The sequence below is a fragment of the Notolepis coatsorum genome, assembly GCF_963971535.1.
Source record: "Notolepis coatsorum genome assembly, contig: SCAFFOLD_730, whole genome shotgun sequence".
Taxonomy (NCBI): domain Eukaryota; kingdom Metazoa; phylum Chordata; class Actinopteri; order Aulopiformes; family Paralepididae; genus Notolepis; species Notolepis coatsorum.
The window spans coordinates 1-15,233 of NW_028174290.1; the positions used below are offsets into that span (position 1 = coordinate 1).

General features: G+C 48.4%; 1 protein-coding gene across 1 annotated transcript; it reads left to right on the top strand.

Annotated features, from left to right (window-relative positions):
* Positions 1-3,518: 3,518 nt before the first annotated feature.
* On the top strand, positions 3,519-5,795 carry LOC311247598 (fidgetin-like; the record flags this gene model as incomplete). The annotated part of the gene is made up of 1 exon (XM_084338627.1): positions 3,519-5,795. The coding sequence occupies exon 1, from the start codon at positions 3,522-3,524 to the stop codon at positions 5,793-5,795; it is 2,274 nt and encodes a 757-aa protein (XP_084194753.1). The 5' UTR covers positions 3,519-3,521.
* Between the last annotated feature and the right edge of the window lie 9,438 nt (positions 5,796-15,233).

Consider the following 15,233-nt stretch of genomic DNA (forward strand, 5'->3'; position numbering starts at 1 on the left):
ATAACTAGAGTAGAATAGAATAGAACTGTCCAACCAAGACTGGAAGACTGCCTTGACGAGGCTAAACGAGTTACTGGAGCACACAGATATCACAAAGGTTGGAGTGCATGTAACTTATTTCCTTCCGAATTATGAAATTAATATATATTGTAATGATCGCTCGTTATATTTTGGTTTAGAACCTTTCTATATTCAGCCGAATTTTGTTATCCTTTTGTATTTATTATTCTTGTTTTTCTTTTTATTATTCTGATGCTCATAGATCTAAATTCCTAGCTTTTTTATTTGTTTGAATTTTTTTGTCTTCAGCTGTCACAAATAAAAACAGGTCCTGAATGGCTTTCTAACCAATACAACTATTACATCATAGTAAACAGTACACTGTTAGGTTCAATGTCCATGCAAGAGGAAAGAATATACACAAGTTGCCTGGCCAATTATCCCCCTCATGACATGGTGTAATGCTACACTGGATAAGAAGATAATCCTGGATCATTTAGAAGAGTTGTTGAGGCGTTTTTTCAGAGTAGGTCTTAGAAGACCTTGAGTTTGAAGAGGTTGTTGTCTTATTGAGACTGAAGAATGGAACGCTCTTATGCGCACCGGGTTCATGCACTTGTGAGGAAGCCTATCAACTTGTGAGAGAGCCCATCAACTTTAAGGGTGCTCCAAGATCATTACTCCTCTCAATTGAAAACCTTGTTGTGATCGACCATCTGTCAAAGTGGAGTTTCTTCTTACATTTACATTTAATCATTTAGCTGACACTTTTATCCAAAGCCCCTTACAAGTTCTGTACAACAAGTCAGCAGGAAGGGTACAACACTGGCAGCTAAGGGTAAGTAAGTAACATTGTCCGTCAAACAGTGTCAAACTCGAGTGCTATAATCTTGAGTGCAAAGTAGTATAGACATATTAGCATAGTATCTAGTAATATAGGCACAGTAGATTACTTAGTACAAGTACAAAGGTTAGTTTTTGTTTCTCTTTTAATACTTTTTTTTCATTTGTATTCTGAGAGAGGGTGCCCCGCCTCTAATATAACCTTTCTAGGTTTTGGTATAAAGATTAGAATTGGGTAAAAGAGGCTCAAATGTCACAGCCATAGAAAGATAATAATGTACACTGATGTTTGTTATTATATATCTATCATTGCAGTAAAGACATGGGGGAATTTGTGTGTGTGTGTGTGTGTGTGTGTGTGTGTGTGTGTGTGTGTGTGTGTGTGTGTGTGTGTCGTCTGCCTTCACCAGCATCTGTGGAAAAAGCCCTGTGTCTGTCTGAGCACAGCCTCTGTTTGTGTGTGTGTGTGTCTCTCTCTGTGTGTGTGTGTGTGTGTGTGTGTGTGTGTGTGTGTGTGTGTGTGTGTGTGTGTGTGTCTCTGTGTGTGTGTGTCTCTCTGTGTGTGTGTGTGTGTGTGTGTGTGTGTGTGTGTGTGTTTGTGTGTGTGTGTGTGCGAGCGCGCGAGAGAGAGCGATGAAAGTGGTGGAACACGGCGAGCAGGGGGGGGGGGGGGGTGAGAGGAGGAGGAGGAGGAGGAGGAGGAGATTGCTTTGTGGTGCTTGCCTCCCGCTGTCTCAGATGAGCCAGGGATTATCAAACTGACCCTCGGCGTCTCCGCCTTATTGCTCTGGCTGGGGGTGCATTAGGCCGGCCCGCGCCCTCACCAGCCCGCGCCGGCGTCCCTGGTACAAACACAAACACACGCGGCCGCCGCACGCTCCCGCTGACGGACGGGTCCGGTGGACTGTGTCCTTCGCGCGGTCTGCCCAATAGCGGGGGTGTTTTACAATTCATGATGTTGCGCCGCGCGGAAGGCTTTCATGATGATGATGCTACGGGGGAATAAGAAGGTGGCCATCTGTGTGGAAACGGCCACCCGCTGTCCCGGGAAATAAGGAAATATAAAGTGTCGTCGCACCCCCCCCCCCCCCCCCCCCCCGTGCTCTCCTTTGGTTTCCCTCTGTTGTTCTGACACCGACGGGAACAGTTTGACGCATCGGGGGGAAAATAGCGCGTCGTCTCGGCACTTCTTTGTGAATATCGGCCGATATAAACATCATTATGTTTGTGTGTCTTTGTTCGTAGGACTGTGTGTCTGTTCATACTTGCTTGTGTGTGTGTAACTGTCGTATGTTCTATACACTTCTAAAGTTAATTTACAGTGCATACAGGTTTTGCTAACCGGATGGAAGAAGGAGAATGATAGAAACAGATCCCCCTCTGGCCTAGCCAGAGAGGAATAATTAGTGCAGTCAGACAACAGAGTTCTAATTCAAACTCATATTTTATTGCCTCGGGGCCCAAAGGTGGATATAGCATTTACATACAGGGATGATTTCATATTAAGACAGGCTGTACAAAAGATTGTTGAGGTGTGTATCTTTATGGCCCATTCACAGTGGCTTTCTCACATCAAACAAGTTCTGTACATATAACAATAGCCCTGTTACATCAATGAAATAGAGAATAGACTGAGCATTTCACATGAGTAAACCTATTACTCTATAACCAACAATAATGGGTCCATGATTTTACTCACATGAAACGGCAGAAAGCATTCTCTGTGGAGAGGTGGTGTGAGGCGCAGAACCCCTGGGGTTTCGGGTGTCTGGCCTCCTCTCTTAACAATGAGTTTTCCTTTTTATACTCAAAATGATGTCACAAGTTGACTTGATTCATAGCCAATCAGTTATATTATATATATATATGGCGTTCTGTTCCAATTGGTTCTTGATTCTTTGGGGGCCGTCTGTCCCAAGATCTCCTGTCCGTGTATTCTTCCTGTCGCAACAGCGGGGGGTCTGCTGGTGGCCCCCTCCTTTGGGCTGGTTTTCTCAGTCCAGGGGGTCTGTGGCTCTTGATGAGTTTAACAGTTTTTAACACTAGAACCTTTTTTAAATTTGTACCTTTAATGTAAGAAGTCAGCATTATCCCAAAGTGGAGTTGTCTATATTTTAAACATGATACGTGGATTTACCAGACTAAACCTTTGTAATTGAGACTTATTTTCTATATATATGGTTTACACCAGGAGTGAAATGACACTATTACCTTCATAATCAGTTTGATTGACATTCAAATACCTTTTATCTAATAAGTCAGTTTAATTAATATGATCTTGTTTTGATACACAGATATTTGCAGTTTTCAGTGTGTTTTGTCTCTAATCTATAATTGTATCATTTAGCCTTCTGCTTTTTGGTGCAACTGTCCCTGTGGAAAGGTGTTGTTTGTTCTATAGATTAGCCATTGCTTGAGTGGGGGTTGAGTGACTGTTCCTTCTGTTCTAAGTAGTTAAGTACATCTGTTTGTGTGGGGGTTGAAATGACTATTCCTGTAACACCAGTATCACTCCTTACTTTAGCACTGAAAACACACTCTGCTGTTGAAAGGGTACACCTGGCTTTTTGCATTATGGTTTTCTAATTATACACACATATTTGTTATGAAATACCAGTCAAGGATACCACATAACCCTTATGTGTGTGTGTTTGTGTGTGTCTCTTGCAGGCCTAAAGATGCAGTGGACCCCAGAGCACAGCCAGTGGGCCGAGCAGCACTTCGACATCTCCTCCACCACGCGCTCGCCGGCCCACAAGGCCGAGGCGTACCGGGCGGCGCCGGGCCACCTGCAGCGCGCCTCCACCTACCAGTACGCCTGGGCCAACGACGACATCTCGGCGCTCACCGCCTCCAACCTGCTCAAGAAGTACGCCGAGAAGTACTCCGGCATCCTGGAGATGCCCTACGCCGAGGGGGGCATCGGGCGGAAGGGCGACTCCGAACCCTGGCAGGAGGGGGTGTACCCCATGAGCTGCATCCCAGAGGGCGTGCCGGTGAGGAAGGGCGGCGTGGCGGCGGCAGCCTCGGAGGTGGCGTCGGGCCTCCTGTGCAGCTCCTCCCCCGGCCTGGCCTCCAGCACCCTGAGCGACCCCAGCTACTCCGGTAGCAGCTGCGGGAGCCACGCGGTCACCGCGCTGCACTCGTCCTCCTCCATGCCCTCGCAGGAGTACGGCCCGGCCTCCTACGGCGGCTCCTACCTGCACGGCGGCTGCGGCTACGGCTCCTCCCAGGCCGTGCCCGCCCCCCCGGCTCTGCCCTCCCCGCTGCACAGCTCCGGGCTCCTGCAGCCGCCCTCGCACCCCACCTTGGTCCCGGCGTACAACAACGGGGGCTCCCCCCCCGGCCTGTCCGGCTACAACTACCCCCCGGCGGGCTACCCCGCCGCGCAGGGCTCCGTGGGGCCCGGCTACAGCCCGGGGGGCGCTCCGCCTCCCTCCTCCATATACCTGCCCTCGGGCATCGCCGCGCCCACCCCCCTGCCCCCCTCCTCCACTCTGCCCGGCTACCCCTACCAGTCCCACAATCTCGCCCCCATCGCCCCCACCCCGCTCAACGGCAGCTCCTCCAACTCGCTGAAGAGGAAGGCCTTCTACATGACGGGCCAGCAGGGGGAGATGGACTCGGCCTACGGTAACTTCGGCTACGGCCAGGCGCGCGGCGCGGCCGAGAGCCCCATGTACCGGATAACGGACGGCGGCGGTTCCAACGGGAGCGGGTTCGACCGGAGCGCAGAGAAGTCTTCTCTAGCCTTTAGCTCCCCCAAGCAGTCGGCCGTGCCGTCGGAGCAGCAGCAGAGGAAGTACAGCAGCCAGCAGGGGGCGCCGCTCACCCCGCCCTCCTACGTCTCCTCCAGCCTGGGGGGCTCCCGCTCGGCCGACTCCCTCGCCGGCTTCGCCTCGCCCTCCCTGAGCGAGCAGGAGGCCGACGACCACCACCGCGTCCACCTCTCCCACTCCGCGCCGGGCCTCACCTCCTCGTCCTCGTCCTCCTCCTCCCGGCCAGCGGCGGAGGAGCAGCTGAAGAGCAGCGACCCCCACCTCCTGGACATGGTGACCTCCGAGATCCTCCAGCAGGGCCCCCCGGTGGACTGGAGCGACATCGCGGGCCTGGAGCTGGCCAAGGCCGCCCTGAAGGAGGAGGTGCTGTGGCCCATGCTGCGGCCGGACATGTTCAGCGGCCTGGGGCCGGCGCCGCGCTGCGTGCTGCTCTTCGGCCCGCGGGGCAGCGGGCGCACGCTGCTGGGACGCTGCCTGGCCAGCCAGCTGGGGGTGCCCTTCCTGCACCTCAGCGGCTCCACGCTGGCCACCAAGTGGCTGGCGGAGGGCGAGAAGATCCTGCGCGCGTCGTTCCTGGTGGCGCGCTGCCGGCAGCCCTCGGTGCTGTTCATCAGCGAGGTGGACGCGCTGCTGTCGGCCCGCCGCCCCTCACCCGCCGCCGCCGGCGAAGAGAGCGTCGCCGCCGTCCACCGGCTGAAGGCCGAGCTGCTGGCCCAGCTGGACGCGCTGCTCCTGGGCTCGGCGGAGGACGGCGCCAGCCAGGTGCTGGTGGTCTGCTCCACCAGCCGGCCGCAGGACATGGACGAGGGCGCGCGCCGGTACTTCGGCCGGCGGGTCCTGGTGCCCCTGCCGGACGGGGCGGCCCGCCACCAGATGGTGAGCCAGCTGCTGTCCCAGTCGCAGCACAAGTACTGCCTCAGCGAGGAGGAGCTGGCGCTGCTGGTCCAGCGCACCGAGGGCTTCTCCGGCCTGGACCTGGCCCGGCTCTGCCAGGAGGCCCTGGTGGGGCTGCTGCACGCCTCGGCGCAGGGCATGGACATGGCGGGCATGATCATCAGGCCCCTCACCTACCAGGACTTTGAGAACGTCTTTTGTAAATTCCAGGCGGGCACGTCGCAGAAGGAGGCCGACACGCACACAGAGTGGAACAAGATGTTCGGATGCAGTCAGTGAGAACGGACAAGACTGGCGCCGGGCGCTCGAGGAAAGAAGAGGCGCGCCCCGCGACAAAGCCTCCAGGGGGTGTCGGAGGAACGGGCACATCGTGCCGGAGGAGGGACAACAGGCACATTTAAGGCCAATGCAAGCCCACTAAGACCTCACGACGAGATGCACCAAGAGACCTGGTTCCACCAGATAGCGAAATAGTTTTGCAGCTGACAAGCGGATTCGATTAGAAATGCTTGACGCTCCCAAAAAAAAAGAATAAAAAAAATCAGGCATTGTTTACACATTGCGAGCGGGTTGACTTAGAGAAAATAGGCCCAACAGTGTCTGTGTTGTATATATACCATTTTCTCCTTGTTCTTGAGATTTAGTTGGCTATCCAAGTGCCTGAAGTGGTGCTTTCTGATTTTTTCTTTTCTTTCTTTTTCTTTTCTTTTCATTTCATTTCATTTACGTTATTTTTTTTGCCTCACAATCTACATTCATGGCCATGAGAGCTGATGACGATTAAGAGCTTTAAAACCTTCAGCAGCGAGACAAAAAAAATCTAAATAAATTAAAACGGAAAGAGAGATCGACTGAGTTGCCGTCGGAGGTGTTCAGTCGTCGGTCATCGTCTCGCTAAAGAAGCAGCGTGTCTCCCACCAGGGGGCGGTACAGTAGTCTGGGCCCCCTGTTTCTCCCACCAGGGGCCGGTACAGTAGTCTGGGCCCCCCGTGTCTCCCACCAGGGGGTGGCAGTAGTCTGGGCCCCCCGTGTCTCCCACCAGGGGGCGGTACAGTAGTTCGGGCGCCTGTGTCTCCCACCAGGGGGCGACAGTAGTCTGGGCCCCCCGTGTCTCCCACCAGGGGGTGGCAGTAGTCTGGGCCCCCCGTGTCTCCCACCAGGGGGCGGTACAGTAGTTCGGGCGCCTGTGTCTCCCACCAGGGGGCGGCAGTAGTCTGGGCCCCCCGTGTCTCCCACCAGGGGGCGACAGTAGTCTGGGCCCCCCGTGTCTCCCACCAGGGGGCAGCACAGTAGTTGGGGCGCCTGTGTCTCCCACCAGGGGGCAGCACAGTAGTCTGGGTCCCCCGGACTCACAATCATCTCTTCTGGAACTCCTGTCTGCAAAACAAACAAACAAACAAACAAACAAACAAACAAACAAACAAACATAACTCAGGAAAGTGTTTGTGAAATTGTACAGTACCTCTAGATATCAACGGAAAGCACTAAAGACCTACTGAGAGAATTAGAGGCGGTTTGGGAATTGTCCGGCCAAGTCAGCGTTAGGTTCACCTCGACTGGGCTTAGGATAGAAACGGCGAAGGGATGACAATGAATGTACCAGATACAGTATATATATATAGATATGTGTGTATGTATGTATATATATATATATATATATATCTGGATTGATGGGACAAAGTCAATAGTGAGAATAATCTTTTCTGCCCGAACCCCCCCCCCTCCCCCCCCCCCCTCCCCAACAGGTGCTTTATTCACCGGTGTCTACTTGACAGACATGTTTATGGAGTTTATTTCCCATTGCTCTACAATGTGTTTTGCCCAGTGTTGTTTATTATTATTTGTTTTGGTGGGGAGGTGGGGGGGTGGGTTGGGTCCCGGTATCGGGGGTCATGATTTGTATATTATTATCATGGTCGACATCACGTACTTTAATATCGTGTAATCTAGGCTACCAGTGGAGGCTCCATTTTGTTTTGTCAGCTAATGTTTCGTTCAGACCCAACGGCTCCTCGTTTGTCGTTAGAACACTTAACAAATGGAAGCCATGTTGACTGCCATCGATGTACTTGACTCTTAAAAAAAAGAAAGAAAAAAAAACAGACAAAAAAAAAAGAACATACAGTACCTACAAATGGGTTTAAATCACAGTGATATCAAAGATGATTTTATTCTGTACCTCTGTGTGTGGGTTTTAATATACTTGTTACACTTCATATTGTGTGTCCTCGTTTGCCAGTTTTATTGGTTGCGGCCGAGAGTATTCGATGAATACAAGATTTGTACTCTGCTTCAGAGTAGAGCCTCTCACCTCAGATCGGATTGATATCGGAACGCCGACGTTGGAATTAATGCATAATTACGCACACTTCCAGTCATTTCTAATAATTCCATGTAAGGATATTGTCAAGTCATAATGCACTAGGGTCGTTCTGGGCCGCCCCAATGAAGGGCCTGAGGGCAGAAGCCCCCCCCCCCCCCCCCCCCCCCCCCCCACGTTATTTCTGGTGCTCCAAGGGGTACCAGTGAGTGAAAATATGAATTACAAAACTAAAATAATAACAATTTCAGGAGTCATTTTGAAATCACAGGGAACAAACACGTTGACATAAGACCCAAGGCACTGTCATTTACTTGTTACATTTGTAAAAAAAAAAATATCCATTTCAAAGAACCAATCAAAGTAAGTGAATTTCTGTGGCTGGGTAGCGCAGTGGACTAAGCACTCGCTTAAGCACTAAGCACCTCCGGCTTGGTCAGTCGTCCCTACTAACACAATTGGCGGTGTTAGCGGGTGGGAAGCCGGTGGGGTATGTGTCCTGGTCGTTGTAAACTGCGACTCTTACTGGTCGGTTGGGGGCGCCTGTTCAGCAGGGAGGGGATCTAGGGGGAAATAGCGCGAACCTCCGCACGCGTTACGTTCCCCCCGGTGAAACTCCTCGCCGTCAGGTGAAAAGAAGCGGCCGGCGACTACTCCACATGTATCGGAGGAGGCATGTGATAGTTCTCTACACACCCTCCCCCGACCTTCCAGGGAAATGCGTGCAACGACCAGGAAGGGAATTGGCATAACGACAAAAATGGCCCTCGAACCCACGTTAGGTCTCAGCACTTCCACGTCAGAAGGTTTGGGCGGACTATACATGTCCAGCTTGGACAGGCGGCACTGCACCACAAGCACATGCCTCCAGGGGGCGTGCGGTGACACACATCGACTCTCTAAAGGCGCTTCGCGACGCGAGTGACAAACTGAAGGGCCCCCTGGTCGTATTCCCCCCAAGTCCTTCATCCCGCGAAATATTTCTTTGCCCATTGTATTGCATTTGAATGTATTTTTGTATCTTCTTCTGTGTCGCTGTCTTGAGTCTATTGCTTAACACTACCCATTGTGGCATTCAAGTACTAAAGATATCTGTGTGAAAGGTGCACTATAGCATGTTTGTGTTATTATTATATCTTTTATTTTTTATTTTTTATTTTTTTTACCGTCCACTCATTTTAAATGTCTGAGCAGGCTACCACTATATGAGCCGATGTTTTGTGTTGGGTTTGGTATTCGTTACGTGCCGGGTGATGACGCCCAAATGTCTGCTTTGACTTCTGATCACATGACCTGGTTATAGATCGAGGGGCGCAAAACTGAAGTCTGGAACTGCTCCATTTTCTCGGCCTACTTGAATCTTTTACCCCTTATTATCTTAAAGCAGCTACGTGTGTACAGTGCTGCCTGCGGACAATGTGTCATTGTGTGTCGATCGCTTGGTATAATACCATCAAAACATGTACCATCGTCAAAACATGTATCTTCACCATGGGGACCTCTGTAGACTTTATGATGTCGTGATAGACGTGTATTACCGTCGGGGTATGATTTGACAGGACTTTTGTTATTATTCAAATCGCACACTTCACTTACCGTACTTCCTTGGTGAACCAATAGAGGCCTTGCACGGGATGTTTGTGTAGTTCTCGTTCTTCCAGTGTGGCTGGAATGCCCCGTTTCTGTGCAGTGGTAGAGTAAGTAAAAACACTGGAAAAGCACGATATTACTATTCTACTGTGGATTGTTTACAAGATCCAGTAATAAGACACCAAATGATTATGTTTTTTGTTGATATATCTCTCATTAATCAACACATAGCAACCGTCGTTTTGCATATAGCAACTGGTGTCTCTTGCACAAATGAATGGTCGCTGCAGTATGTTACAGGCAGCCATGCTGGAGGAAAGATAACTACAGTACATAAAGATTCCATGCAAGGCCTCTATTCAGTTGTATCCATCTTCTCTTGGCTTGCATGTAATAATAATAATAATAATAATAATAATGGATTGGATTGGATTTATATAGCGCTCTTCGTGACACCCCAGTGACCCCAGAGCGCTTACAGAGTCCATTATTCGTTCATACACAGTCATACCGGTGGTGGTAAGCTGCAATTGCAGCCAGAGCTGCTGCCCTGACGCAGACTCACGGAAGCGTGGCGAATAATCATCGCCTACGGCCCCTCCGACCACCACCAACATTCATTCACATGCATACACATTCATACGAGGCAAGTAGGTTAAGTGTCTTGCCCAAGGACACAACGGCAGTGGGATGGACATGGGCTTGAGCGGGATTCGAACCACCAACCCTTCGATCATTGGCCGACCCGCTCTACCCCTGAGCCACGCCGCCCCACAAATCCAACAAATCCACAAGCCAAGAGGGAACAATAGCAACATCTTGTTTGTGACAGAAGAAGTACATCATTTTGAGAAACCCCCACCAATGGGCAACTGTGTTAAATATTTTGTATTCATTCCTGCTAATCTACCCCACAAAAATGCAAAGCGCTTGCTGTTATAGCTAGCGCTAACATCAGCTTGCAAAATGTGTAGCTATGTCAGCTGCCAGATGTTACAGCTAACACTGCTAGTGTTTATTAATGTGACCATATTTGATTAACACTACTGTAGCTACTGTTAGCTGTGACATTTGGTACTGTAGCTGAAATGAGTGCAAAATGTTTGTCAGCTATTGCGGCAACACTAGCTAACAGCAAGGGTGGATGCTAGACAGTTTTCACTGCAGGCTAGATCAGGAGGACTGACATCAAACATGTGGGCAGACGCCTTTAAAGCAGTTGCCCGTTACAGTATTATAATTACTAGATTCTATTGATTTTCTTGGGGTCTATTCATATTAAACAAAATGCTATGTAGCTGCTATGAGTCCACGATTCTCTTGACACATTTGAAGGTATACAGGGATTGGCTTGGTAGCCGACAAGATCCATGGTCGTGTTTACATGAACGTGGTCTGGACACTGAAGTGGGTATTTATGTATTTTTATTTCCAGATGACCAATATGCCAATTTACACGAGTGAATGGAATATTGCGTGAGTAGGCTATTACCACGGAAAGGGAACTCACACTCGTCAGTCAAAACCCGACAGTGAACTGGATATGGTGTTTACATGCCCTCAGCCACCCTGGCACTCATATCCAGGTCTCTCGTAGTCAGGATATGGGCCTAAATGGGATATGGCGCGTACACGCGCAAACTCATTGATGTCATACATGCGTTTCCCCCCAGAATATCGTAATAATGGATGTGCTTGTAAACACGCCCCAATGTGAAAAGCATATTTGCTTAGATAATAATGTTGGTCATATTTTCTTAGAAAGTTTTCCATAATTTGCCCATTGTCGCCCCAAGGTCTCCAGATCTTTAGTTTCGCTCTTCCCCAAGACAGCGCTCTTAAAATAAGGAACAACGCGTAACATGTGCCTCGATCCTCTACGCTGATGACTTGGTCATTTTCACATGTGTGCAGTGTACCTGATTTGAGGGGGGGGGGGAAGGAAAAAGTATGCTGAGCGTCAGCGAATTGAGTGTGTGTGTGTGTGTGCGTGTGTGTGTGTGCGTGTGTGTGTGTGCGTGCGTGCGTGTGTGTGTGTGTGTGTGGCGACTGCACAAGGGGAAAGCAGAGAGAGTAGTCTGTCAAAAAAGACCGCCCTCAAAAACAATCTGTACCAGAATTCCTTCTGTCAGCATATCCTCTCGAGAGTGTCCCTTCACACAGGAACCCTGCTAATGCACTCCCAGGCACAACAGCACAGTCATTCTCTTCCACTCACTCTCTCCCTAAACCCCTCCCCCCTCTGTTCCCAGGTTCCGTCGACACTCTCTCGATCCTTTCCTACATTTAAAACGTTTTATTATTATTATTATTATTATTTTTTTTTTACTACTTTATTTCTAAATGTCCATTTCGATTGAATCGAACCCTAGAAGAGCTCTTCTTTAAAGCATCTCTACCTCATGGCTACATAAAACACGTGTAGTTTCTGATTTTATGTCTTATTTTGAATGTCAGACATTTTGTGAAAGAACACACAAAAAAAGATGAACGAAACAAAAGGAGGGGTGGGGGAGGGGAGGGGAGGGGACGCCATGACACGATTTTGCGCAGTTTACCTCAGAAGTCTGTACCTGAAACTACTGCGGTATAGCTTAGTAGTGTGTGTGTGTGTGTGTGTGTGTGTGTGTGTGTGTGTGTGTGTGTGTGTGTGTGTGTGTGTGTGTGTGTGTGTGTGTGTGTGTACAGTATGTGCACAGAGGGGAACAGTGGACTCTTGACTTTTAATTTGTCCTCTAAAATGCATTCGGATACATTGCTTTAAATCTTTAGTGAACTACTGTGGTCATGCGTGTGAATGTGTATATATATACGTGGGCACAATATTTTTTTTCTTTTTTCTCTTATTTTCCCTTTTTTATTTGGCGTGTTGGATTTTTATAAATTGTTATTAGTATATATAACACACTTGCACAAACTTAAAAAACGAAGTGTAACGTGTCTCTGTTGTACATACCTATACATAACGATACAAAATGCACCACGTCCCTGTTTATAAGTGTGAATATGTTGCCATACTTGCAGTCAAACTTAAATGTATTTTCATGTAATCTGAGGTACAAAACAGCAACAAAACAATTCATTAAAGACGTTTTTTTTCTTGGAAGATATATTCTGCGTGTCCTCTTTTTCTTTTAATATATATACAGTAGTATGTGTGTACATTATGCCATTTTGGTCAACTTTATTATACTAACGATAGATTTCACTTACCGAAAAACAGGGTCTGGAAAGCGGGAGAGGTTCCCCCATGCAACCGGAGCCGGAGAATAGTCACAACAAACCCAATTAACGGACCCTGAGGTAGCCACCCCTGTGTGCAATTATAAAATCATCCTTGTTGCAAAAGAACGTCTGTTTGGACGCTCCCCTCATTAAAATGTAAAAATTCGTTTCTCTTGTGCGGAAAGAGTGGCAAGACCAAAACATTAAAGCCTTAATTATCCATCTCACACAAAGAATTTGGACAGTATGTGAGTACTATTAATGTAAATTATGTGCTTTTGCCCACTATATATATATATATATATATTTTCTCTTCTTTTTTTCCCTCCAAAGGTATCATTATATGGCTGATGGCGAGGCGTGGGAAGTGCCGTATAGCTTCTGTGTAATTATCTGTGAAAACTCAAACGCATCACCGGAGGTTACAGTGCATTAAGTACTGCTTTCGCTCGCCGCCGCTCTAGTTTGTAATGTTCAATACTTGTGTATAAGGGAGCTGTAAAGCATACCTGAGTAGTTTTCCCCTTTTCTCCCTTCATCGTTATTATAAATGTTTCAAACTACGGCGGAGACGTGTTTAAAATAACAGGGTGTCCCCGAGTAAACTCTTTTGAGTAGACGTGGTAGAAAACGACACCGCCATGCCTCGCGGTTCTGTCGCTATTAACGACGCATGTGTTTAGAGAGACGTTATTTGGTTTTCAGTGAGACGAGGCGTTAATTCCCCGTGTGTCTTTTTCACAAGGGTGTGTATTCTCACAGATGGCCCACTTATTTGAACCCTTTCACGACTGCCACACTATACCAAAGGGTTAACCCTTTCACTGCGACAATACAGAAAGGTTAACCCTTTCACTGCAACAACACGACAAATGGTTAACCGTCTGCACTGTGGTAGTGAAAGGTTAACCTTCTGTAGTGTGCTAGTGAAAGGTTTAACACACGTGTTTAGAGAGATTTTATTTGGTTTAGTGCAGGCACGTGCACACATAGAGCCCAAGGGGTGCTTGAGCACCTGCCTTTTTGAGCCTCATAAAAAAAGTGCCCTTTTTGAATTAAAAATAATAATAATAATTTTACCGTTACGCATATAGACTGCCCTTCCAACTGAAAAATGTCAGGATAGAATAAAAATATTAGGTAAACAGAGAGAGATGCCCCATATTCCATTGCAGTTTGCACGGCCTCCTCTCCGCGGACCTATATATTTTATGCATAGCGTGGGTGATGATGATGATGATGATGATAGAAACCGCTGTGGCGCATACAGTTGAATGCTGGTATTACACTCATTGAGGGACACGAAGAAGTCAAGTCCGATGGGATTTGGGAATCTCAAATACAAATCGGGATTGGAATAAAAAATGCATTTATATTAAACAATACAGAATATACAGCACTTCTTGGGGTCTGTAGGGTAAGCACTTATTCCCTCCCCCCTGAACATTTATGGAGATGTATGGGCCTGTTAAGTCAGTGATAAAAGTGTCTTTCAAGGATAAGTGAGCTCCTGCACTGATTATTATAGCTCAATATTCAATATTTGATCACCAAAACCCCCCAAAAAACATAAAAAGGCCCCCCCCCCCCCCCCCCCCCCCGCGCCAGAAAAGGGCCTTTAAAAATCGGGCTTGCACGCTACGCACGCTCGGTTAAAAGACACACAAGTATAGTGCCCTTTTCAGCCTTTGAGCAGCTGCCCCTCTAAAGTCCTGTACACGTCCCTGGTTTAGTGAGACAAGGCGTTATTCCAGTGTGTCTTTTCTCATAAGGGTGTATTCTCACAGCCAGCCCACTTATTTTAAAGCTAGTAATGCTAATACTTCACCATTTGATCGTTTCACCTAATCATATTTGCTCTAAGCCGGAGGAGCGTGACTAATTGGTTGGCAAATCATTTCAATTCAAACGGCGGTGTTTGGCCACTCAGCTCGGGGGGGGGGGGGGGGGGGGGGTGGAGGGTGTGGACGCACAGAAGAAAGATATCAACAAACTGAGCTGTGTGATTGCTTGATAATATTTTTTTATAAAAAAAAAAAACACTCTGAGCAAAACCATCTTTAGGGCCAAACTGATGCGAGATTGTTTTTATGCTGATGATAACGATGTTCAATATTTGGGAGCTCAGATTTCCGATAACTGATATGCATATTTGCTGACGTGCTATTTCTTTTCTTCGATGAGAGTATTTCTCGGGCAAAAGAAATGAGAAGCTCCCAGGGGCTGCGGACAACATGGCGGACGATGCGACGAGGGGTTCGTGTCGCGCGTCAACTTGTCCGAGGGAACGAGACAGCTGTGACCCGAGAGAAGAGAGCGGGGTTCGAGAGCGGCCGTAAATGTCCGACAGCAGACGCCCCCTCGTGGACCCCTCGGTTCTGCGAGCGATGTGCACATTCATCCACAAGCCAAGGTGCCAAACTCAGGGGACAGGGCCGTGCAGAGACATTTAGAGGGGCAGGTGCTCAAATAAAAAAAAAAAGGGCACATGTATCAAAATGTTAGAACACCAACTACAGCGTAACGTAAGCAACCAAACTATAACGTTAGCAACCAATATTCAGAGAATGTAACACGGAATC